This window comes from Adiantum capillus-veneris, chromosome 26, assembly GCF_014529385.1.
Source record: "Adiantum capillus-veneris isolate H3 chromosome 26, ASM1452938v2, whole genome shotgun sequence".
Classification (NCBI taxonomy): domain Eukaryota; kingdom Viridiplantae; phylum Streptophyta; class Polypodiopsida; order Polypodiales; family Pteridaceae; genus Adiantum; species Adiantum capillus-veneris.
Window position 1 is genome coordinate 102715260 of NC_140956.1, and position 26785 is coordinate 102742044.

Consider the following 26785-nt stretch of genomic DNA (forward strand, 5'->3'; position numbering starts at 1 on the left):
AGGGGATGAACTGGGCTGAATCAGCCCCTTCTCTAAAAGCTCGTTGACCTGACTCATAATCTCTTTCTGTTGGGCTGCACTAACCCTGTATGGTGGTCTATCCGGTGGACTAGAACCTGGCACGAGATCTATGGTATGATCCTCAGGTCTCTCAGGAGGTAACTCCGCTAGCAAAGAGTCTGAAAAACAATCACTGAAACCACTCAAAAAAGTTGACTTGTCTTTATCTAAGGTAGACAAATTAGATACAACTTGGGATACTTCTTTTGCAAAGATCAAGTACGCAGAAAGATGATTCTTTATTACAGATGAAATAGCAGAAGTGGAAACAATTGGAACAGACTCGCCTTTAAGCTTTACATCAAGGACATGAGTCTTTCCTCTATGTACAAGGGTAATCTTTTTGTTGTAAGTATCCACCATAGCATGCAACCTGTAACACCATGGGATACCCAGTAACACATCACAGCCCTCAAGTGGCATAATATGAAATTCTTCCGCATCCACATAACTCTGAATGTGCAGACGAAGCTTCCCCAAAATGGGAGTAACGAGCTCTGAATGATCTGGGCATGCCAAACTTGCTTCCCCTGTCATACCCATCTCCTCTGCACGAATGCCCAACTTTGATGCCAATTCTTGTGATATGAAATTTGCACGGGCGCCTGGATCAAAGAAAACCAGCACTGTCTGGTCTCCAACTTTGCCCCAAGCTCTGCACAGCTCCGTGGCATCTGTGTTTGGTTGGTCTCCAACCAAATCTGGAACAAGTCCTGCACTTGGCTTTGGCTTCTTCCCTTTATGGTCTGACTTGTCATCCTTATCCCGTGAGGCCTTAGCTTTATAAGACACCAAACAACCAGCTTAACAGGCTACACTACCCTCATTAATGTTGAAACTACCCAAGCTCAGGATAGGACTGAATATGCATAACGACAGGAAATCCTTTCTTTACAAAAGGGACATACAACTAATGCCGCTGATACAAATTTGAACATCAATGTTTTAACAAGTAATTGGAAGCTCTCATACAGGAGCATACACCATCCATGCATACACCGTCGAAGCCACAACAAAAGTGAATTGCAAACTGAGTATGAGGAATAGCACCATAATCTTACTCTAATCAAACTTTACCATTCAGATAGCAGTAAATGCTGGAAAATTAACAAAAACATGAGTTTACATACTTGTCCTAAATGTGCATGAGAAACCAATCCGAGAAAAACATCATCATTCTGTCAGAAAAGAATCTATCTTAATGCCAATATTCACCCGAGATTGAGTCAGAGCAGCCAGCTCCACAATGGCTTGCTTCTCCTTGCCTTTAGCCATAGATCTATTACTTAATAGTACCAACAAATGGCTAGGTTATAGAAAGTGCTACTATGAAGATAATTTTATCAAGAACACATGCACACATTACCAATGCTAAGTGCACTTCTTCTGTGGGCATTCATTCGCAAAATGTCCTTCTTGTTCACAAATGTAGCATTTCTTGGCCTCCCTAAGAGCTTTCTATTCTTCAAAAGTTTTGCCAGAAAAATGCTTCTTTTGTCCTTGTCCTCGTCCCGAAGAAGACTTAGACTGCTTCTTGGACGTATCACCTTCTTCAGTGGAGGGCTTCTTTGTGGGAGGCTCAAAAGGCTTTGCTGCAACATTGCCCTTGGCTGAAAATTGTTTGCCTTGGGACCCTTTCTTGTGGTTATTAAATCCATCGGAATCTCCCTTCGACAGATTGCTGGCCACTCTTGCATTCTCTATCAACTGAAACATATTCATGACAGTAGTCTTTGTGCAATAGTCCCTGATTTTCTTGGGCAATCCGCAACAGTACTTCTCAATCTGTTCTGACAATGGCACAAACCTGTAAGAGGTGGCTGGCAACAGTGCAGCCCAAAACTGTTTATTGTACTCTTCCAAATTCGCACACTATTTAGCATTCAACTCGTGCCATTCTGTCATCACATCCACTTCAAAAGTGTTTGTCAACCATGCAGGCGCAAAAAGCTGTTTGAATTGGACCCACGTTGTTGGGGCTTGACCCTGGTTCAACAATGCGGTCCACCATTCAAGCGCATTCCCTTTCAAGAAAGTGGCAGCCTTGCGTATCTTTGAAGATTCCGTGAAGTTTCCTCCAGCATAAGCTGCGTCGAACTGTTGTATGAAGATCAAAGCCTTCAATTGATCCTTAGTTCCTCTGAAAGTTTCAAACTTCACTCCTTGCCCACCTTCCTTGTAATCCTTAAGCTGACTCAAAGGAGCCACATTATCATAAACTGGTGCCTGTAACAGTGGTGCTCCATGATTGTTCATTCCAGCACTCGCATCAACTGTTTTACCTGTCATATCTGCATTTTGTACGTATGGCTGCGAAAAACCAGCCATACCAAATTGTGTTCCAGGCACTCGAAACTGGCCATAGGCACCCTGAAAACCTGGTTGGACACCCATGTTCGCGTACATTGGGTTACCCATGCCTGTTTGCATTGTCCCGAACACATTCCCTGGCATATAACCTGTGGAAGGTCTAGCCATAGCTTGAAACACTGAACCACCTCCAAAATAACCAGGATAAGTATTAGGTAATGGAAGGGTCTACGGCATAGCGTGTTCATTACTCCCTTGACCATTCACAAACGGTTCTTGTCCAGCTAAAGCAAGTTGCTTTGGATCATTGGACACCGCTAGTTTGGCTTTCCCTCGAGCATCATGAGTCCTCTGCGCATTGGAAATCTCCTTTTCCTGCAACGGCTCAGTCGTGCCCTGTGTAGGAGGCTGAAAACCCTATGTCGGAGCCTGTAAGAACTCCTGCATCCTTGGGTTGTTAGCCGACTGCTGAAACATGTCCATGCAGCAACGCAGTTGAGTTCTAAACAACCTATCCTCTTCTTGAAGAGTTGAAGGAACTTTCTCCGTGCCATGTGAGGAAGATCCCTCTTCAGGTACTTGGTCTCTCTTCTCTGCCATAACGACAAGCTCTGTGTTGCTTTCACCCACAACAATCCACGTTGCACTTTTTGAAGAAAAAGTGACTATCCCGTCGATGGAACCATATAACCGGCCTGTACAACGTAGAGGGCAGTACTATTTCAATTACCTGTTAACTTCATACAGAGCACTGAGAAGGGAAGAGAACGCAATTGCGTCCAGCGACTAGAATGTCACTACGCACACGAGACTGACACCCTGTAGGCCCCAAAGACTGGCGCCCCTTTCGGTATTTCTTTATTCAAATTAAGGTAGACGATCCGACCACTTCGCACAAGCTTTCACAAAGCTGTCCAAACCTGGCGAGGGCTGAAAACGCAGGTTTTCGACCTGATTTTGGCAACATAACGACGCAAAAACCCCTGTAGGTCAAAAGCACCTGTCTAGGACGGATTCCCTCGCTATCTGGAAGCTTTCTGGTGAGCTGTCACAGATATTCAGCGGGCTGTAATTCTCTGTTTTTCACTGCCGGGTGCCCAAAAGCCTGTACATGCATCCCAAGGCTCTCACGAGGCTCCCCCAGTGTTCCCTTGCAGTTTAGGTGCGAAACCCTAAACCTGCAGAAAGACACAGCAGGCTGTAATTCGCTGTTTCGGATCGTTTTTAGCGGAGCAAACACGCCTACGCGTGTCCCAAGGGCTCCCGCACGCAGTGGGACAGTTCCCCTGTGAATTGGACGAGTTTTCACGCGACAAAACTCTCCGAACTCGCAATCTTTCGCGATGGAACTGTGCGTACATGTGGGGGATTAGCAATTAGCTGATCCGGTTCCTCTTCAGAAGGCTCTTGCCTTGGTAAACGCGCATAAACCCCCAGAACTGTACATGTTCATCTGAGTAGCCCAACTAGTGGGGCATTACCATATGTGCCAAAGGGGAGAGAGAGATGCACGAGAGCAAGTCATCGCGCTACATGAGACAGAGGAGAAGGCAAGCTTTCCACTAAAGCTGTAGACCTGCACCCACTACTCACACACACACTGTAGGTCACTTCTATGAGCAAAAATCAGCCCCAACCTCAAATGGGCGCCCCCTCCAGCTGAGGTGTCCTGCAAATGGCTCTACAACTGCCAAGTGTCCAATTTGCCCCTTTGAGTTAATTCCCTAGTTCCCACTCACTTATAAAGTTGTGACTTTCTGAGTGGCCCAGATTTCATTTGGCGGGCACAGGATTCCATACTCATCAGAATTCAGTGCTAACTAGCCTGACCAGTCCCCGACTGACTGACCCATACTCCCGATGTGAGAAACCTATTCGGCCGCAGCCGTTTCACACTGGCCATGCAATGTCCACTTGCACCTTTTCAAGGGTCCCGGGGAAACAAGTAAAAATAAAAATAAATAAAAATATCTAGTACTTATTTATTGAAGGCAACAAGAAAAATACACCTCCTGGTGAGAGCTACTACCACAGGAGAGCACCGAGAGACCGAACTAGGGAGATCCAGACGCCCACGACTGTGGAGGACTACACATAATCGACGGAGGTTGCATCAGAGGATTGGGATCACTTTGGCCCGACATGCACGACGCCCGATTAAGCTATTGACCATGGAGAAGATTGATGAGATCCGCCAGCGACCGATGCTGGATCTTTTGTGATCTGTGATTTAACTATCCCACCTAGCTGGATCTTTTGTGATCTGTGATTTAGCTATCCCACCTATTTGCTTAGATCACACCTAGCTGTTTCAGATTCCATAGCATTTTATTCTATCATTTTATTTTGTCATTGTCATTTTTGTTACTCTGACTTTGTATCAGATCCACCACATCGTAACTTTCTGGTCTCATAGGTCATTATGGCCTTCTAAAGACGTTAATATAACATTTCATTTCATTTCTCTCTATCTCTGACTTTGTATCAGATCCACCACATTGTAAAGCTCTGGTCTCATAGGTCACTTTGGCCTTTTGAAGACGTTAATATAACATTTCATTTCACCACATTGTAAAGCTCTGGTCTCATAGGTCACTTTGGCCTTTTGAAGACGTTAATATAACATTTCATTTCAGTGTGTGTGTGTGTGTGTGTGTGTGTGTGTGTGTAATGCCCTTTGACGCATGCACAAACTGATCTCTGGTGGAGGCGGCACCTATCTGCCTTGTGGAAAAGCCATTTACCTTTGAAAGAACGCCTGTTCCTTTGGCGCTGTTTGCTTGGAGTGCTTCCGGTCGGCACTTTTCTTCGGGCGCGTCATATTCGTCCTTCTTCTTGCGTTCGTTGCTCAATTGCAGAAGAGGACATTTGTCACTTGCTGTGGGATTGCCGCGTTACTAGGGACTTCCTTCATCGTGTGTCTGTCGATATGCGGCTCCGTTTTTTTGGGGTTGTCTTTCACAAAAGGTTATGGGCATTTGGCATTTTTTCACCGTCACTGCAACGTTTTGCGGTCTTCTTTATGTGGGTCATATACTGGGCTTACTCGACTTTGTGGAGTCAACGTAATGCTTACATGTTCCATCGTACTCATGCAAACCCATTCCCTCTCTTCAAGCTTTCTCTTAGGCAATCGTACGGTTTGCTTTGGAAGTTGGTGATATCACCTCAGAGATGCATCAGCTTTCCTATGAATATTTTTAGCTACTCCATATAGCTGAGTAGTTATGTGTTCTTCCCCTTGTATATGACTTTTTCAGTGGGTTTTCCTCGCGTTGAGGTTTCCCACTGGTAAATTAATCGATTTACAAAAAAAAATATGTGTGTGTGTGTGTGTGTGTGTGTGTGTGTGTGTGTGGGTGGGTGGGTGGGTGGGTGGGTGCGTGCGTGTGTGTGCGTGTGTGTGTGAAGTGCAGATCACTTTTCAGTACCTCTAGCACTTTGACAAAATTACTAGTATCAGGAGCAAGTGCCTAAAAGTATGAGGCCAAGGTGCCATTAACCCTCAGATTATTTAAGTGGGCTCACACAAGCAGTTGTAACCCACAGTTTGGAATAAAAAATAACAAGTACCACAATGGGCACCTGTTGGAGGGAAGGTATAGATGCGTCCATATGCTGTTCTGATAACTGTTCAATATTTCATGTTGCACTAAATTTGTGGAAAAGGCATTCCCATGGTTGAAAGAAGGAATCCCAAAATCCACCAATACCCAAAAAAATGAACCACCACTACCAACAAAGGTCACAACATACTTAAGCAGGCAAGAAGTAAAAAAATGTACCCACCAATATTTGGATAAAAAGATCAATGCTAGCTGAAAAGTTTGGACTCACCTTAATAGGCAAGAGAATCCTTCCTCTTCCGTCAGGCATGAAATTTTCAAGCTAACTGCACGAGTTGCCTCATCACTTAGCCTCGTTACTAGTGATAAAATTTGGACTGCACACCATCGGACATCTTTCTCTGCTGAGCCCTCATACAGCAATAGATCTAAAAAAGGGCTCCAGTCCCAAACAGACTCGAACGAAGAAGGCTCCAGTAGAATAAAGCGATATGAAGCCCGCACCACATCTAGAAGGCTTAATTGTGACTGCATTGACATACAAAAATGACTTTTGTAAGTTTGCTTCTAAAGACCAAAAAGAGTGGAGTAAACCTCTAATCAGCACTAACCTTCCACTTTTGCTGATCTGCAAATGCTACTCCATGTAGAAGGCGCTCAAAAGGAGGGGGTGCAAACAAAAAATACTCTACAATTGAGCTGCAACACAAGTAACTCAAATCAGCTGGAATAATATTGCTTTGGACAGTTGACTGTTGAAGCCTTCTAAAAATTGCTAACTTGTAAGAAAGTTGCAAAACAAAACAGCCTCGTGGAACCATAAACTACGGGCATAATTTCAAATCTCTTCAACTCTCAAGAAGAATATCAACAAGCAACATGACTTCCATCTCTGCTTCAAAATTCTCAATTTCTGGATGACATGAACCAACTGTGTCTCAAAGCAATACAGCCACAGAAGTCAATGCAAGCGATTGTTATTGATTTCAACATACAGTTAACATAACCGTTCTTGGGTCCCAATCTAGCACCACCTGTAACTACTGCAGAGTACCTGCAACCACCTAGAGACATACTGTCTCATCCAAAACACAAATGAAACAGAAACAATACCTGACGGCTCACTCTGCACTAGCATGATCAAACATATGACAAAATCCTTTTCAACTCTATAGTTTTAACAAACTCCCTTCATGCTGTTAGCACTGCTAAGACCCTCATGGGGATCATAATTGACTTAACCATCTCCGTAGTTTTTGCATATGTGCCACAAAAATGTGACTAGAACTGCTCTTATTTTGACGATAAAACGGTAATTCTGTCCCATTTTGTCTAAAGTGGTAGACACAGCACCTTCAACGTGGTAGCAAATCTTGTTAGTAAAGGTGTCCACCATACAGGTTTACATATACCTTCATAAGGTCAGAAAATGTCAGATATACCTTACAGGTGTCCACCGTACAGGTTTACATATACCTTCATAAGGACATAAGATCAGAAAATGTCCAAACCCACAACTTAAAAGAGGGGCTAAAACCCTCATGCAAAAGACAAATCAAAGACACGCACAAAAGTAGCAATGAAGTAAGACCGACTCAACGATCATTAGTATTTTGAAAGCCAAAAAAAATGTTTTGTAATTTACAAGTGGACGATTGAATAATATTACGTGGGAAGAGTTAGTGCCGATGGTTTTGGATCTGAAGGAGCAGTTCAAATCCCAAGTTAAATCGAGATCTTTGGGTTCAACTGAGACTTTGGCTGAAGATTTTAAAAAGAAACAGAAGGTTGGACAGAGTGAGCCATGTTCTTCAAAGAACGAAGCAGAGCTGGAAGCCTTGCAAGCCTAGAGGCATTGCAACAATCGTGGAGAGAAGGGTCTTTGCGTCCTTTGCGTAAAGAGGAGTCTTCAGCGGTGACTCCCAAGCTCTACCTTTGTTACATTTGGAGATCCCTCCGGATCATATACCTTTGGAGCAGGCGGGACAGTTTACTTTCCTTGGCTCGTGATTGGATAATTGACACCGGTGCTATTAGGCACATGACTTCTTCTCATGATTTGATATACAATGTAAGGCCATATGAAGGTGCAGTTAACTGTTATATACGGAGACAAATCAGTGGCTCCTGTACATAGTGAGGGCGCTATGGAGCTTATTCCACACGGCAAAGGAGGAATGCATATCTCCCATGTTTTATATGTGCCTCGACTTGGGTACAACATCCTGCCAATATATGAGCTTTGCACACTTGGCATTTCACAAGCATAGGGTGTCCATTCAAGATAAAGTCTCCGGCCTAGAAGTCAAGGGGTAGAGTGGTAGGTGCCGAGCAGATTGTACGGACTTGACCCTCTTTCTTCAGATTTGGACTCACACCCCGGTAGAGACTAATCTCAAGCAAGTTACCCCGGACCAGATGTTACATGGTGTGCGAGACAAGAGTGATTGCATTAGCGGCAAGCTCCCCTATAGCCCCACCACTTGGAAAATAAAAAGTCGCTTATTAAAAATAAGTGAAAAGGAAGTGGTTCATGTAAAAAAGGGTTCATGCACTAGAACATGCTCTTGCTAGGTACTGAATGTAATGCTAGAGATCATGGGTTGTGCAATCAGAGGGTATGCAACTACTCTGAGTGCCTGGACATGCATGGCCCGCGTACAGGCTCACAAGGTTGCCAGAACACTTCCTAGGCTACCTAAACCCTTGAAGTAAGAACAGCGTGTCCACATGCACATAGAGTTAGATGTGCACATGACATCCCCCCCTTTTCAAGGTGAGGTACTAGTACCGAGCTGCATGGCTTCTTTGTAGTCTGCCAACAACTTAGGGTAGTCCATGAAAAATGCTTCATCAATCCACATTGCCTCGTGGGTTCCTCGATCTTTGAACTTCAAAAGGTACTGTCGTGCTTGCTTCTTTGATCCATGACGAAACCAATGCAGCAAAATTTGCTCCGGCTCCATGACTTCTGCTTCATCAATGATCTCTGGTTCTTTTTTTTTAGAAATGTCCTTTGGCAGGTCTCCTTGAAACAAATTCAACCAAGAAACATGGAAAACATTGTGCATTGACCATGAGTTAGGCAAGTATAATTTCATAGAAACCTCGTTTATCTTTTTAAGGAAAAGAACCATATATACAAAAAGACAACTTTGGACACTTCTTTCGTACTTGATTGAGACGTTGCTTCATGATCCTAAGATAGACCCAATCCCCTTCCTTGATAGTAATCTCTTGACGATGGTTGTTCGCCTGACGAGAATAAGACTCCTGAGCCTTGCTTAGCTGAAGCTTCACACTCTCAGTAATCTCATCCAAAAGACTGGCTCTCAGCATTAGCATCAGGCAACTGATTGACCGATCGAGTCAACAAAGACAGAAACAGACGGCCAAATGCTGCCTCATACGGAGTTCTACCAATGGCACTAGAATATGAGTCATTCAAAATTGCTTGAACTAACAGGAGATAGTGCTCCCAATGAGACTGTTGATCGTGCACATAAGACTTCAAAACATCGAAAGCCAACTGATTGTAGATCTTAGTTTGACCATCGAACTGTGGGTGAAATGCGGATGAAAAAATTTAACTTGGTTCCAAATTTTCAAAAAGTGCTTTCCACAAATGTGACGTGAATATGACATCCCTATTTGACACAATCGGCTTTAGCAAACCACCAAGGGGATACAAGTGCTTAATGAATAGACGTGCTACATCTTGTGTTGTCACTGTGGCCTTACAAGGAATCAACATGCAAAACTTGCTGAAACGATCAATGATGGTTAGACACTAAGTGTTCCTTGAATGCAAGCTAGGTGAAAGATTAGTCACAAAATCCATGGAAATGTCCTAAAATGGCCCTTCGAGAATAGGCAGCGGTAGCAAGAGGCCTTGCTACTTACCCCTAGGAGCTTTTACTTATTGACAAATGGAACACTGTGTGACACACTTACACATCTTTTCGCATTTTAGGCCCAAAAAACGATCTTTCTACCTTTTCTAAAGTGATATTCATGCCTCTGTGCTCACCTGTGAGTGCATCATGTGCATCATGTAATATGGCTTGCCTAAGAGGGAGCGACACATAGAGACGGTGACGAAAATACAAAAGACCCTCACGAATGAGATAGCTGCTAGGCCCTTGGGAAGCAAGAGCCTACAACCATTGCTTACCAAACTCAGAATCTGCATACTTGTTCTTCATGCTGTCAAAAGAGACTCCTTGAATAAAGACTGTTGAACTTGTCTCTAGAGCCAAAATCTGTCCTTTGCGACTTAACGCATCTGCAACAGGGTTAGCTTTTCCTAGAACATACTCAATCAAACCTCCAAATTGCTCAAAAAACTGAGACCGCCAAGCTTGGCGGTCACTCCAATGTGCACTAGGCATATACTGAAGCCATTTGAGGGCTTGATGATCAATACGCACAATAAACTCTCTACCATACAAAAAATGCTTTCAATGCTTGAAAGAATGAATGACAGAGAAAAGTTACCTATCATACACAAAATAAATTTTTTCAACATTGTTCAACTTTCTACTGAGAAATGCAACTGGACGGCCATGCTGTTGTAGCACAGCTCCTATGGCGACGTTGCTAGCATCTATCCATACCTCAAATGGGTCATCCCAAGAGGCAAGGATGAGACACGCAGCGTTAGTCACCGCAACCTTGAGAGCTTCAAAAGCCTCAATGGTTGCCTTGGGCAAAAGTACGCGTTGTCGGCGAGTTTTCACCCCTTTCAAAACATCAGTCATGGCTGCGGCAATGCATGCACAATTATTTATATACGAACTATATGCATGACACAAACCTACAAAAGAACGCACATCATATGCAATTTTGAGCAAATCCCAATAACGAACCTATTCTACCTTAGCGGAGTCCAACCTGACACCGTTTACAAAACTGATATAGCCCAAATAAGCAACTTCAGTTAGAAAAAATTCTGCCTTCTTAGTTGCAATGTACAGCTGACACTCATCTAAACGGGCTAAAACCCTTTCTACATCCCGTTCATGCTCTTCCCATGAGGCAGAAAAAATAAGAATGTCATCTAGGAAAATAAAAAAAAGCACTCCAATCATGTCTCCAAAACGACCTACCATGAGATGGTTGAACGCACCCACGGCACCTATCAATCCAAAAGACATAACAACATACTCCCATTGCCCCCGCTCTGTGCGGAAAACCCTCTTGTAGATGTAGCCCTTGAATACCCTTACCTGATGTTACAGACTTTTAAGATCGACTTTGTTGAACACCTTGGCGCCATTGAGCCTATGGAGGATATACTCAATGTGAGGCATCGGAAACTTCTTCTTTACGGTCATCTTGATAAGTGCTCTGTAATCTACACACAAACGAGGCGACCCATCTTTCTTGCGAACAAACAAAATAGGAGCAGCAAAAGGACTTACACTAGAACATATGAAACACCTCGCCACTAACTCGGTAAGTTCCCGCTCTAACTCTGCTTCTTGAGACTTGTTCAAACGGTAGGGAGCCTTACTAACGGGTTGTGTCCCCTCCATGAGTTCAATGCGATGATCCTCTGGACGATCGGGAAGATCATCCTGCAAGAAAAGATGCTCATACTTCTTAAACAAACCTGAGTATCGATCTGGGATCTTGAGGTCCTACGTCACTTGAGTGGCATACATGAATGTTACTTCAACTCCTCGTCGTAACTCACGCTTAGCCTACACATGAGAAATGAGAGGTAAAGAATGGAGGCCCTGCTCTTGCGCATGACCACGGGAAAGGAGCCTTTCGATGAGCGAGTGAGCCTGTTTGCTTTTCGATCAAAGAGTGGAGCATGCTCACGAAATTATTTTATGTCGAAGATCATATTACATCTTGAGAGAGGAGAAGCAACAAATTTTCGACGGAAAGATGCCTGCTGAATAGAGACTAACACACTGGGACATTCATGCGTGATTAAAGAGTGCATGCCGGGAGCGAATGTAACAAATTGCTGACGTGGCAAAACCCTAAAGAATGGAGCCAACTTACATATGCAGGCCAAGGGGCCTAAACCCTAAGAAGAACAAGTAGCAGAAGAAGAAGAAGTCCTATTAACTTATGGGGGCCCCGTCCGATGGGGCCCCAAGTGACATAAAGGATTAAATAAAGCAGGATCCGGACACACGCCAAAACTGATTAACGTGGCAGATTTTCGAAAATTGCGTTGAGATGATGATGTGGCAGGCTATACGGATTTTCGCGTTTTGCGCTGGCCGATGACGTGGCACGCTGTACGGATTTTCGTAAATTGCGTTGACAGCTTTTGGCATTGCTTTTTGGACCAAAAGCTTTTGAGTTTTGAAGGCTTTTCACTGTAACTGCTTTTCGGGCCAAGGGTCTTTAAATATGAGGCTAGGGCCTCATTCTCTGGCATGCCGGAAGATTCCATACGTGGAATACCATACGGCACTAAAAAATTAGTGTGTATATATATATATATCTCATAACAAATAGCAATTAAAATTAAACAACTAGACTCTAGAGAGCAGCCAAAGCCACATAATGTATTAAAACATCATAGAAAATGTAGAATCTAGCTAAATCAAGGAGTCGGGAGCGGGGAAACAGATCAAGATCTCTGATCAATAGATACATCAATGAATCATGATCATACTAGATGGCAAAATATGGAGCCTCCAAAACCAACAAGACTGTATTTTGAGTACTCCAAAATTCAAATGACAAAACATAAATAGAGCCTAGAGGGTGGAGTCTAGCTGCTCGATGCTAAATAGTGAATCCAAAACATAAGTAGAGCTAGAGCAAAATGCAATGAGCTCTAACTCTCATCAAAGGCCACCTCCTCGTCATCATCCTCATCATCACCCTCATCATCCTCATCCCAAGCCTCATCCTCAGCAACGGAGCATGAAGTCCTAATATCACTGGGCATGGTAATCGGAAGAGACTCCATAACATCATTAGTGCTCTGTGCAATAGCCTCCTGAATCTCCTGCAACTCAAGCAACCGCTCCTCATCCTTCTCTTTGTTAAGCATCTCCGATGTCACCTCCATTCTCTCATAGCCGTGCTCTTTGATCTTGCATAAGAGCCTCAAGTTGGTGTGTATGTAGACAAGCTTCTCGGTATGAGCAGGAAGTAACCTATTTCTTCTCTTGGTGTGAATGAGAGAGAAGGTGCTCCAATTTCTCTCACATGGAGAGGCACATGTCCCTTGAGAAAGCACCTTAAGTGCAAGAGTCTGCAATGTGGGCGTGTAAGCCTCAAAAGTCTCCCATCATTTTACACCCTCTTGCATTCTCTTTGGATCTTTTGCAATAGGATGAGCAAATGACTTTCTTTCAGTGAGGAAAGTGTCCAACTCATCAATGAGGATACCCTGCATGGTCAAATCACCCTTGGTATACCTGTCCAAAACTGTCATCCACCCGTCATGAACCTCACTATCATTGAATTGCCCTCTTCCTCGCCATATAGGATGCAACAAGTATCCCACAGCATGCAATGGTGTGTGCATCATATTCCATCTATCAACGCATAGGTCCTTGATCTCTTGCATCCTTGCCGCATCAATACCTTGCATGTTTTGAATTTGCTCAACCATGCGATCCGTAAGCTCATACAGAAGCCCCATGGTGGCTCCTTCCCTATCAGCCAAACGAAGTATCTTCAAGATGGGAGCACAAATCTTCAAAATCAACTTGGCCTCTTGCCAAAAGGATGCATTAAACACAATGTCCGAGACCACTATGGCCTTTGCAGTCCTGGATGCCTTCATTTTCACAAATTTTGCATCAATCATAAGCCTACGCACACCTTGCATACATCTCTCATCCACAAGACTAGCCAACATGATGAAGTAGTAGGCAAATCGAGTGGCCGATGGCTTCAACAATTCCTTCTTGCTAAGCATTCGAAACAATGCCAAGACAGTGGACTTCCTTGTGACAAATGTGACAACCTTTGTTGCATCTTCAAGAATTTTTGCAATCCAAGGGAGCTTCCCAATATCCTCAAACAAGAGGTCCAAGCAATGGCATGCACATCTCGTGAAAAAAATGTGTTTCCATTTCTCTTCCACCATTTGCCCGCCCCAACACAATTAGTTGCATTGTCCATGCATACCTGCACAACATTGGAGGGTCCTACCCCAATAATCACATCCTTAAGCTGCTTGAAAATAAATTCTGATCTCTTTGTCTCCCCAGATGTGTCCACAAATTTCAAAAACACAGAACTATGTATAGAGCATGCAAGAAAGTTAATGATAAACCTGCGTTTAGTGTCAGACCATCCATCACATACAATTGTGCATCCATGTTTTTTCCATTTCTCGCGCACACCCATGATCTCATGACCAATGCATTTGACCTCATCATTTCACTCTGTGGTACTTACCATTTCCAAAAAGAAAGGACTCCGCACTTTCCATTCAGGAATGTCCTCTGCATAAGAAAACCTGCGCAAGGCTTGATCTGCTTGCTTGCGTGCTTGCAAGCTAAATGCACTTGCCAAGGGCCCTTGTTTAACCTTCCTCTTCTTGCTCGAGGACCCCACATTTGATTTGGAAGCCGAAGTCCCAATGGCACTTACATGAGCACTCCCTGATGCATGTGTACTCATTGAGCATGAGGCACCTCCTTGAGATAGAGAGGCATTACCTCCCAAATCATCCACCAAGGCATCTACAATGCATTTGGGTCCTTCCCATCATTCTGTACATCTACATGCAATCTTGTGACCACCTCTTTGACGTCCTCTGGCACACTGTCACATGGGCCTACACCATAGCCAGAGAGGGACAATAAATGTGCACGAATACGGGAGGAGCCGCCGTCCCAAGTATGCCCACAATGCTTGCATTTATATGTAAATTGCCCTTTCTTTTGAGGCTTCAATTGTTCTACATACTGCCATTCAGGACGCTTCACTAGGCCCATCTGGATTCTGCAAACTTGCAAGGTGCACACCGCAAACCTTGACAAAGTGGAGGAATCGTGAGTAACGGAGGGCGTAGGTGAAGAATCAGCCGCACGCGGGAGAGTGTGTGGACACTGGGTAGGGCTCTTGGCTCGCGGTCTCGAGTCCTCTTGACTCTCAAGCTTCGATCGGACTCTGTGTGCAGAAACAACAGCGCTGCAGGTTTTAATAAACTCGCATAGAGGCGTTTTGGGCCACATTTGAGAATTTGGGGGAATTTTGCCAGCACGTCAAAATACGTCCTACTCACGTCCGGAACGGATATCATGCGGCAACCATACGCGGACGCGCCCAGAAGCCCGATTGCGCAATCGGACGCGTATGAAAAAAACTATGGGTTATATTGCCGAAATCGGGTTGGAGTAGAGGAATTTCAGCCTGATAAAAGTGGGACATTTTGTGGAAGTTACACGTTTTTCTCAAGTATAATAAGAATAAAGAAATACCGAAAGGGGCGCCAGTCTTGGGGCCAACAGGGTGTCGTTGTTTGCTTGGTAGCGCTCTAGCTGCCAGGCCGTGGTTTGTCTTAAGTGTTGAACTCCAGTCAGAGTCTTATTCGTGAAGTTTCTCTGTGTGTCTAAAGTAAAGTGAAGAATTTTGGGTGAAAGCCAACGCCTACCACCCGAGGGGCCGGTTTCACAACGGAACGCTCCCCAAGCATCGCCCGACGTCGTTCGGAGGTTTCCTAGCGTACAACGGAACGCTCCCCAGGCATCGGCCTGCGTCGTTCCGAGGTTTCCAAACATACAACGAAACGCTCCCCAAGCATCGGCCTGCATCGTTCCGAGGTTCAAACAATACCAAAACAGTACTTCTCACTTCTCCACCCGGGAGTAAAATCACCAATCATTGAAACCAATATTTAAAACCAAAGTCAAACAATTCAAATCGGCACCAAGACAAGTTCAAAACAGATACCATCCATTTCAAGCAAATTCCAAACAGGATCACCAAACAAGTTCACAAACAGATTTCAAACTTGAAAAGCAATCTCGACATCAGTCGAGCTCGAAAAGTGGACTGACTTTCCATCCTGAAACCTGCCCCAAAAAAACTAGGGTTAGGTTCATTCCATAAGGTCGTAGCCAAGCACAGCATGGTCCATCAGCTCTTGGACAGACAATGTTTCTTTGGCGGCGATGGTAATCCCAAGATAGCAATTGCACCGAACCACCAAGGTTATCAACTCGAGAAGAGACATCTATTGAGAGATGTCGAGAAATTTCAAGATATAATCTGCTAGGGTTTCCATGGCAAGCATTTCAGGATACGCCACTCTGCCAGAAGTTACACTCCGAAGGAAGATGTCAGAAACCATATAACTTCGGGCAAAAATTTTCTTGAAAGCTTGCCAAGTCCTTGGAGTGTGCTGCTTGGTAGCTATAGACATTAACATCTACATGGCACTGCTTTTGAGAAAAACAGTGACTTGAAACAAATCTTGGATCCTTCTCTTGCAAGTGATATTAATGGCTTATGGCCTGTAAGACATGAGCGATGAAGACAGAAGCGTGCCCGATGCGCGATGAAGTAAGTAAGGGTGGGAGTGGCTAATAAGTCCAAGTTGGAGGGCGAAGATACGTCTAATAAATTCTAATGAGTCCGAGTTGGAGGGTGAAGATACCTCGAATAAATTCCAATAGCTTCTGTCTGCTCTTTTGTCGGACCAGTATGCTTTCAGAAAAGCAAGTCTGCTCTTTTGTAGGACCGGTATGCTTTCAGAAAAGCACACGCCTGATGCTCTGATACCACTGTCACAAGACGGGCACCACGTGCCAATAGAAAAGAACAGACTGAACAGACTTTTAGCACTTCAATAACAATTGAACTGAAAGAGAGAGAGTCGACACATGACACGGAGTGGCGGAATTCCACCCTAGAGAGTATTGGCCCCAAACCTTGGCGCCCCTTTCGGTATTTCTATATAATGCATCAACACAATACAAGCCGGTACTCCAGACTCTGCACCTTCTCCAGGAAGCATGCCAGAGAATGAGCCCTAACCTCATATTTAAAGGCCCTTGGCCTGAAAAGCAGTTACAGTGAAAAGCCTTCAAAACTCAAAAGATTCTGGTCCCAAAAGCAATGCCAAAAGCTGCCAGCGTAATTTACAAAAATCCGTACAGTTGCCACGTCATCAGCCAACGCAAAACGCGGAAATCCGTACAGCCTGCCACATCATCATGCCAACACAATTTTCGAAAATGTGCCACGTCATCAATTTGTGTGTGTGTGGGTCTTGCTTTATTTTAATCCTTTATGCCACTGGGGCCCCATTGGACGAGGTCCCCATAAGTTGGTAGGACTTCTTCTTCTGTTACTTGTTCTCTTAGGGTTTAGGCTCCTCGGTTGACATCTGCAAGTTGACTCCCTTCTTAAGGGCTTTGACACGTCAACAGTTTGTGACAGATCTCTGAAGGTCACAGAGAGTGTCATCTCAGATCGGAATGCGACGATTTTTGCGTTGCAACAAGCTTTGAAGATAAAGTCAGACATCATTGAAGACCTTAAAGCACAAGTACAAGGATTTCGAGAAATGCTTCTACATGGAAATAGGTATACCCAGACTCAGCCTCCGGTGGGTGTGGGGTGGGGTATGGATGGACTGAATCTGGGACACCAATGCAGACTGCAACAACAGGTCCTTCTTAGTAATTTATGGGACTCTACACACAGACTTCAATTCGGTACTACAGTCAACAGTATACCTTCATAAGTTCAGAATAGTTTGAACTCACGAATTATAAGAGGGAATAAAGCACTCATAAAACTATAAAAGCAAGGGACACACGAAAAGAAAAGAAAAACAAAAACAAACAAACTAACTAACTAAATCACTTTGATTGCTTCGAAACAAAACTAGATAAAACAAAACATTATTAACTTAAAAATGTTTTCAGAAAAGGTATGTGTAAAATAAGTTGACGCAACTTACTTGGCTTAAAACAAGTACTCAACTTTAAGCAAAAAAAGGATAAGACATCTTAAAAACTTAATCCTAGAAATCAAACTTCACACAACAACCTATAACAGAACACATTCTTAAGTCCTCAGGTAAGCTAAATATGAAATCGAAAAATGAATACTACTACAAACCTACGAAGAGCAAAGAACCAAACTTGACAATATGTGATCTCAACTTCACTGCTTGTCCAAACAGGAAGAATAAGATTATCACCTTTATCATGCATAGCTTAGACAACAGCTATGACATCCCTACTCACGTCGTCAATGCCCAAGAGTAGGTGCAGGTTTATATAGAGGTCATTCATGCTTTGAACGTACTCTACAAAACCAAAGAGCTGAGTTTCTATCACCCTCCGGAGGTGATGGGCATACTCAGCCATGATAAAGGCTAGCAATTGTCAAGCTATAGTGAAAATACTAGAAGCGCTAAAGATCAAAACAACAACATAAGGTGTTATTAAGTCAAACAATAAGTGGGCTTTTTAGCTCCCCACTTCTATTGAATTTACTACTGATTATCTTGAACATTCCAAAGGAAGAAACACTAAAAATAAACTTACTACGATGCAAAAATGAACGAACTTTTTTCATGATTCTTTTGAATGAGTATCCTTTTTCAACTAGTAAAGAAATAAGATAGCAAGATTGAACAACAAAGGTAGATTTACTAGAACAAAGACGAGAAAATCTAAATAGTTGAGAGCAAATGACACCGTACTTAGCTAAAAGAGAAATGTTCGAAGAAATGTGAGGCATGCGGATGATTTTTAGATTGGCATATTCTAGTTCAAGGCCCTTATCATAGATATCTACTTCTAATCCCAAGGGAGTCTGAAAAATCTTAAGGTCTAAAAAGGCACAACAATCACTATTTGTGGTACAGTTAAGTTCACAAAACTCCTTGGGATAAATCCCTCCGCCTACAGAACTCGAATTCAAGTACATAAAATCTTGAAAAGAAGGAACGTCAGGGACAAAAAGATCATCTACAAAGCGTCTTACATTGCATAACGTGTGCAAAAATATTGGGCAAGTGTTAGCAAGGACAAGACGCTCCAAAAAATCAAACTCATAAGTAAAAAGATAGAAATTAGCAAGAAAAACAGCACAATTGGTACCCATAGGGATACCAATTGTTTGCTTGAAAAGAGAGTCGCCGATGGTTATATATAAATTGTCCAAAAGAAAATCTAACCAAGATATGATGTCAATGTCATCTACAATCCTGGTGAATCTCTTTCTTCCTTTGTCTACATCTACATTCTTATTTTTCAGCCATAAGAAGTCAAAGTTCAAGGCTTACTTTTCTACTAGCAATGCCTTGTACCTATCCTTCTCAAGCTTGTACGCAAAAACTTTTGAAATAAGAGACTTGACTCTAAATTTAAGGTCCTCCAAATTTAGCTTCGTGTATAGCGTTGTAAAGTCAAAAGTTTGGAGACATAAAGGAGAAGATTTCTCCTTAAGGCTTCTTGAAGAGTTCAAAAACTTTAAAACCGGAATCACACCTACTGAATCATTTAAAATCCAACTTGAATCGGTAGGTACGTCTGCTTCCTTTAGCATATTATTCCACAATTCATTTACGCTAGGTAAAATGGCTTTGAAACAATAACTAAGCCATTTGGAAACCTCGGTCAAAGAGGTGTTACAAGAAGCAGCTATAAATCTAGGCTTTATTGGGTTCTTGTGGAACTTCCAAACGGTATATAAAAAAGGTAATTTAGGTTGGCACTTAAAACCAAAAGACTTACAAAAGTCTTGATGTTTCAAGATAACCTCTTGCATTGAAAGATCACAATCACTACAGTCAACAGTATCCTCAAGGGTTTCAGTCGTCGCCATTGCCCCACATGCAGAGCGTTCCTTGCTGTGACGGTGTTGCTGGTGCACACCGCCATGGCTGCGTCACTCGACGTCCTCAGTACACTACCGGACAGGTGCTACCCTCTGCCCTGCCAACAGGTGGCTGCTTCTTTCACAGGCGGCCAGGTTATGGACAGCAAAGCCCACCAACCTCTAGTCCAGCAGCGGTTCCACCATTGATTTGATGGCTCCACCTCGAGAGACTGATACTTCGGGTGCGACTGTGGTGACTACTCTTTCTCTGGGATGACGGCATGACAGTCTTTTCACCATGGCAGTAAGGTAGTAATTTATTTTTGCAGCCTTACGATCTTTTAGCAGTTTCAATTGTTCTCTCACCGAGATGGTGAGTGGTTTTGTGGCGGGCAACCTGTAGTAGGGCTACACTGTCACGGGCACAGGACAGGCAGTTAGCCACAGTTGGCCCGAGTTTCACAGTAGACGGACTCTCTTGCTGGGTCATGACTGTGACACATGGCAGGGATACAGGTGGTGGTCCAATCGACACCGTGGCCGACGCACCGCCTCACAGTTCAGAGATAGGCTTAGCTAGAGTGGGTATTTTGCAGGAGATTGGTGGCTCTTCATGTTTGTATATATGCGTAGCTCTTTGGGGTTTTTATCTACTTTTGTATGGTAGAGCGTCTAGTCTTGGGTCCTAAGTCTAGAGTTCTCACGCCACTGGCACTCTCCCTGCACACTGGAGCCTCGACACCCCCATTGTACCTTGAATCCTGAGCTTGGAGTTGTGTGTGCTGCAAGCAAGAGTTGTAGGGTTCTTTGAACTTGTCGAGTTCCATTGAGTTGAGTCTGCAGTTGTGTTTTGAGTCGTATCGTGTTTTGAGTCATATTTCGCTTCTGTGTTTGAGTCATGTTCCTGTGTGATGTTTCTTATGTTAGAGTGTGGTTTCATGCATATTGCACTGAGGAGCACCCACTCTAGAGAGCACGACACCTTTTCCTCGCTACACCATTCACGGCTACATGTATGAAAATTTCAGCCACTAGGCTTATGAATTTATGTGCTCTTATGCATCAGAGTAGTGTCTGGGACATGAGTAGCGTGTACGATCACGCTTCAGTTTCTGTGACAATCACTCTTACGGTTCTTGTGTGCCTCCATATGATTCCTCACGGTTTCTCTTCCTTTCAAGCTTACACAACTTAAGAAGGAATTAATGAGTTAACCATTACAGATAACAAGAACATCCTTGAGAAGATTGGAGAGTTTTCACGAATCAAGCGGCAATTAGCCTTAATAAGCTTACTTTATCATTCAAGAATTTTTGTGACACCATCAATCTCGAGTTCCCTTCCCTCATATAAAAGATTCATCTTTCTCTTAAAAGACTAATGTTTGAATTGAGCAAGAACCCAAGTAGAAAAATGCTCTCATTATTCAAGACAAAGGAAAAAAGAAAGCTTTTGAAGGAATCTAAAACCACCAAAGCACCGACACCCATCAAAGATTCCAAAGAACTTCGTACTTGTACATTTTGGTGGAAAGAATGGTCAACTTGAAGAGAAATGTTCTCTCAAGCGAGATCTCTCCAAGAAGTTGATTGTTGAAAATGAACCAAATCCAAGGAAGCTAACAACAACAAAGATAAAGATAAGTCTAAACAAGAAGGAACAGCAAAAGTTGCTTACATTGCTTGTGTCTCTCCCTCTGCTACCTACACTCAGAGAGATTATGGAGTCCAAAGACCGAGACAGCTTGGGCGCTTTCTCCTTGAGATTCAGAGACATAGAGACCTGATACTACAGTCATCCAATGGGAGTAGACAGTCCCAGCTTATAGATTTCTTTCATCGAGCGACTCTAGCACCACTTGCTACGACTACACAAAGAGGGGTCACTTTCCAACAGGCAGATGTGATCCAAGCCAGGAGACGACCCAGAGCAGAGGGATATCATGCTCGACGAGCACACCAAAGGGACATCTACCAAATTCGGACACAGCATGAGCAAGCCAAACAGAAAGAGATACAGCGAGTCTTCTCCGACCCAACTGCCATACTACAGGGGCTCTTCACACCCTACCCTCCTATGCATGATATCCTACACCCTCAATTTTCTACAGGATGGAGCTAGATTGCATCTCATCATTGTAACCCCTGAGCATATAGTTTCACATCTACTAGAGATAGAGCTCCATCCCCTCACTATACTAGCACATGTAGTACCCCACCTCTTATCTGATTACTGCAGCACTGTACCACCTCACCTCTAAGTCTTGTATCACTTTAGTTCAGTTCTTTTTCAACACTTTTATCCTTTTTTGGATACCCAGAGGATACACACATGTAAATGGTTTTGTCTCATAGGCCGAACTTCATAGGCCGAGTTCGGCCTCTAGAAGATGTTAATAAAGCTCTCTCTCTCTCTCTCTCTCTCTCTCTCTCTCTCTCTCTCTCTCTCTCTCTCTCTCTCTCTCTCTCTCTCTAAGTCCTGTGATTATTGCACCACCCACTCCACGAGCTTCGGGCCCGTGGCCAAGAGTGCGACAGTGGGGCATCCTCTCATATGTCTCACACTTCTGGCAACATGGAGAGCTATCGGACTATATCTTCATCAGTGCACATTGACGATTCTACCTTGCTTTACCAAGAGACTAAAATATCTCTCTTAGAAAAACTGCTTTAAATGAAGTCCTACATGTGCCTATGCTTTCAACTAGCTTCTTCTCCATCTCTATAGCAACTTCTAAAGGTCTTGCAATCTACTTTGATGATGAAGTAACTCAAGTGATTCATAGAAAGAACCTGTCTGTTGTGGTTCATGACTATCAAGAAGGTGTCTTGTATTATACAGGGTGGCCTCATACGGTCACGTACGTTTTGTCCACGTACGAAGATGTATGGTACTCATCGAACTAGAAAATTTTATGTCGTACGACATTGTTACGTACGTTCAAAAATAAAAACACGCAATTCGCAATGGTCATGAATCGCAATTCGCATTACATATGTCATAAATCAAAAAGCTAAGTTGAGATTCGAGAATCGAGATGATACAAAAAGTAGGCCCTCAAAGCCTCAATGGTGCAAAAAGTGGAAGTAGGGGGCAAAAAAGATATGGGAGACACTAAAATCTAAGAGCTTCCTCCGCTCTCATCATCATCATCTTCCTCTTGTAAACTATACTCGACGATGTCATCTTCATCCTCCATGAATCGGATTGTGGTGTGTCATAATCTCCCTCACTAACGAGATTTCCCTCCTCGTCATACTCCAGCTGTAACAAACTGCTGACGTGTCAAAGCCTAAAGAATGGAGCCAACTTACAGATGCCGGCCGAGGGGCCTAAACCCTAAGAAGAACAAGCAGTAGAAGAAGTGTCACAGAGTGAGGACGTGGTTGCCCGAGTGCAGAAAATCCTAACCCTAATTTCTGCCAGAAACCCTAATTCTGAAAACCCTAATTGCAGAAACCCTAATTCTGGAAACCCTAACCCTAAAACCTGCAAACCCTAATTTCTGCCAGAAACCCTAACTGCTGAAACCCTAATTCTGGAAACCCTAACCCTAAAACCTGCAAACCCTAATTTCTGCCAAAAACCCTAACTGCTGAAACCCTAATTCTGGAAACCCTAACCCTAAAACCTGCAACCCTAATTTCTGCCAAAAACCCTAACCCTAACCCTAAGGCAGCACACAATTTCCGTAAATTGCGTTGGCAGCTTTTGGCATTGCTTTTTGGACCAGAAGCTTTTGAGTTTTAAAGGCTTTTTACTATGAAATGCTTTTTGGACCAGAAGCTTTTGAGTTTTAAAGGCTTTTTACTATGACTGCTTTTCAGGCCAAGGGCCTTTAAATATGAGGCTAGGGCTCATTCTCTGGCATGCTTCAGTACGAAGGTGCTGAGTCTGGAGTACCGGCTTGTACTGTGTTGATGCAATATAAAGAAATACCGAAAGGGGCGCCAAGGTTTGGGGCCAATACTCTCTGGGGTGAAATTCCGCCACTCCGTGTCGCGTGTCGTCTCTCTCTCTCTCCATTTCAGTTCAGTTGTTATTTGAAGTGCTTAAAGTTGTTCAGTCTGTTCTTTTCTATTGGCACGTGGTGCCAGCCGTGTGACAGGGTGGAATTCCGCCACTCCGTGTCGCGTGTCGTCTCTCTCTCTCTCTCTCCATTTCAGTTCAGTTGTTATTTGAAGTGCTTAAAGTTGTTCAGTCTGTTCTTTTCTATTGGCACGTGGTGCCAGCCGTGTGACAGTGGTATCAGAGCATCAGGTGTGTGCTTTTCTAAAAGCATACCGGTCCTACAAAAGAGCAGACAGAGCTATTGGAATTTGATTCGAGGTATCTTCGCCCTCCAATACAGACTTACTAGCCACTCCCACCCTTACTTCATCGCGCATCGGGCGCGCTCCCGTCTTCACCGCAGTGTCTTACAGGGCATAAGCCAATTAAGATCACTTGCAAGAGAAGGATCTAGATTTGTTTCAAGTCACTGTTTTTTTTCTCAGAAGCAGTGTCATGCAGATGTTGATGTCTACAGCTACCAAGCAGCATACTCCAAGTACTTGGCAAGCTTTCAAGAAAATATTTGCCCGAACTTATATGGTTTCTGACATCTTCCTTCGGAGTGCAACTTCTAGCAGAGTGGGGTATCTTGAAATGCTTGCCATGGAAACCCTAGCAGATTATAACTTGAAGTTTCTCGACATCTCCCAGTAGATGTCTCTTCACGAGCAGATGACCTTGGAGATTCGGTGCGATTGCTATCATGGGACTACCATCACTGCCAAAGAAACACTGTTTGTCCAAGAGCTGATGGACCATGCTGTGCTCGGCTATGACCTTACGGAATGAACCTAACCCTAATTTTTGGTGCAGGTTCCAGGATGGAAAGCCAGTCGACTTTTCGAGCTCGATTGATGTCGAGATTGCTTTTTAAATTTGAGTTCTGTTTGAGCTTGTTTGGTGATCCTGTTTGGAATTTGTTTGAAATGGATGGTATCTGTTTTGAACCTGTTTTGGTGCCGATTTGAATTGTTTGACTCTGGTTTGATACTGGTTTCAATGATTGGTGATTTTACTCCCGGGTGGAGAAGTGGTAAATACTGTTTTGGTATTGTTTGAACCTCGGAGCGACGCAGGCCGATGCCTGGGGAGCGTTTCGCTGTATGTTTGAAAACCTCCGAACGACGCAGGTCGATGCCTGGGAAGCGTTTGGTTGTATGCTTGTAAAATAATTATTGTTATGACTCCCGGCCCGGACCTGGATGGTTATGCGGGAGGAGTATTAAGAAGTCTGAGCAGTGGTTACTCTCAGCACCTCTGAACGACGTAGGCTGCGGTCTGGGGGGCGTTTGGTTGTAAAAGGCCTCTATATCTCCCGGCCCGGACCTTTTTAGGTTATGCGGGAGGAGTGATGAGGGAGTCGTTGAATATCTCCCGGCCTGGACCTTGTTAGGTTATGCGGGAGGAGTGTTCATCGGCGGCTTTATGTTTCTATGTCTTGTAACATGCATATGTGAGCATTTGTGTTGCATTGTGATGTGCCAAACAGTGAATATTCCTAATTGGATGAGATTGCCTGGGTATGTAATTTTAGTACATCAAGACACCCGAGGAAGATCAGTATACGGTCTGGGTGTGATGGCTAATTTTACTACGCCGGAATATCAAGAGTTCCGATCTGGACGAAAGGAGAAGCTAACTCCTTGATCAAAACAGCCGAAAGGAGAAGCTAACTCCTTGATCAAAACAACCGATAGGAGCAGCTAACTCCTTGATCAAAAGAGTAGAAAGGAGCAGCTAACTCCTTAATAAAAAGAGCAAATTGATTGTCCCTCGGAAATTTTTGAGCTAACTTGAGTTGTTTTGCAGATATGCTGTAATCGCGGATGATTACTCTCTTTCAAGAAGGGGAGATGTAACAAACTGCTGACGTGTCAAAGCCTAAAGAATGGAGCCAACTTACAGATGCCGGCCGAGGGGCCTAAACCCTAAGAAGAACAAGCAGTAGAAGAAGTGTCACAGAGTGAGGACGTGGTTGCCCGAGTGCAGAAAATCCTAACCCTAATTTCTGCCAGAAACCCTAATTCTGAAAACCCTAATTGCAGAAACCCTAATTCTGGAAACCCTAACCCTAAAACCTGCAAACCCTAATTTCTGCCAGAAACCCTAACTGCTGAAACCCTAATTCTGGAAACCCTAACCCTAAAACCTGCAAACCCTAATTTCTGCCAAAAACCCTAACTGCTGAAACCCTAATTCTGGAAACCCTAACCCTAAAACCTGCAACCCTAATTTCTGCCAAAAACCCTAACCCTAACCCTAAGGCAGCACACAATTTCCGTAAATTGCGTTGGCAGCTTTTGGCATTGCTTTTTGGACCAGAAGCTTTTGAGTTTTAAAGGCTTTTTACTATGAAATGCTTTTTGGACCAGAAGCTTTTGAGTTTTAAAGGCTTTTTACTATGACTGCTTTTCAGGCCAAGGGCCTTTAAATATGAGGCTAGGGCTCATTCTGTGGCATGCTTCAGTACGAAGGTGCTGAGTCTGGAGTACCGGCTTGTACTGTGTTGATGCAATATAAAGAAATACCGAAAGGGGCGCCAAGGTTTGGGGCCAATACTCTCTGGGGTGGAATTCCGCCACTCCGTGTCGCGTGTCGTCTCTCTCTCTCTCCATTTCAGTTCAGTTGTTATTTGAAGTGCTTAAAGTTGTTCAGTCTGTTCTTTTCTATTGGCACGTGGTGCCAGCCGTGTGACACCAGCTCTCTAGGCTCCATAGTGCTGGATTTACGAATAGGCACATCCTCCATAACGGAGGCCGCCGCAATGGAGCCGCTTCCCGAGCCTCGCCGTATATAGGTTGTAGGAGTAGCAGCCTCCAGTTGATTCTCAGCCTGAGTCTCTGTCTCTATAGGTGTTGTTGATGCTCTACCACATCCATGGCCAAGAGCATGGGAAGATCTTGCACCTCTACCTCTTGTAGCCGAAGGCGTAGGGACTCCACACACAACGACCCTCTTGCGTGATCGTGTGCGAGAAACCCAGCTGTCAATCTCCTCTAGCTCCAAGTAGAGCTCACACA

At 43.8% G+C, this 26785-nt stretch overlaps 2 protein-coding genes across 5 annotated transcripts in view; both read right to left on the minus strand.

Annotated features, from left to right (window-relative positions):
- The window catches only part of LOC147423921 (midasin-like protein), a 238227-nt gene that overhangs the window by 185517 nt on the left and 25925 nt on the right, over positions 1 to 26785 (minus strand). For all 4 annotated transcript variants that reach the window (XM_086500901.1, XM_086500903.1, XM_086500902.1 and 1 more), the window contains exons 3-4: positions 6548 to 6635; positions 6208 to 6464 (exon numbers count right to left, since the gene is read on the minus strand). In XM_086500901.1, coding sequence (XP_086357027.1) covers positions 6208 to 6464; positions 6548 to 6635 — 345 coding nt within the window. The remainder of the gene's footprint in view (positions 1 to 6207; positions 6465 to 6547; positions 6636 to 26785) is intronic.
- LOC147423922 (uncharacterized) lies at positions 13204 to 14866 on the minus strand. Its single transcript, XM_086502363.1, has 4 exons — positions 14616 to 14866; positions 14325 to 14514; positions 14052 to 14096; positions 13204 to 13938 (listed from the first exon to the last, which is right to left on the minus strand). The coding sequence occupies exons 1-4, from the start codon at positions 14864 to 14866 to the stop codon at positions 13204 to 13206; spliced, it is 1221 nt and encodes a 406-aa protein (XP_086358489.1).

What these genes read in the sequence shown, in the direction of transcription:
- LOC147423922 (XM_086502363.1), bottom strand. Translation starts at nt 14,866, where the DNA reads ATGGGCCTAGTGAAGCGTCCTGAATGGCAGTATGTAGAACAATTGAAG. An exon ending in GTCCTTTCTTTTTGGAAATG is followed by an intron (nt 14,097 to 14,324) that starts GTAAGTACCACA and finishes ATTTTCAAGCAG; the next exon opens with CTTAAGGATGTGATTATTGG. An exon ending in GACCCTCCAATGTTGTGCAG is followed by an intron (nt 13,939 to 14,051) that starts GTATGCATGGAC and finishes CTCTTGTTTGAG; the next exon opens with GATATTGGGAAGCTCCCTTG.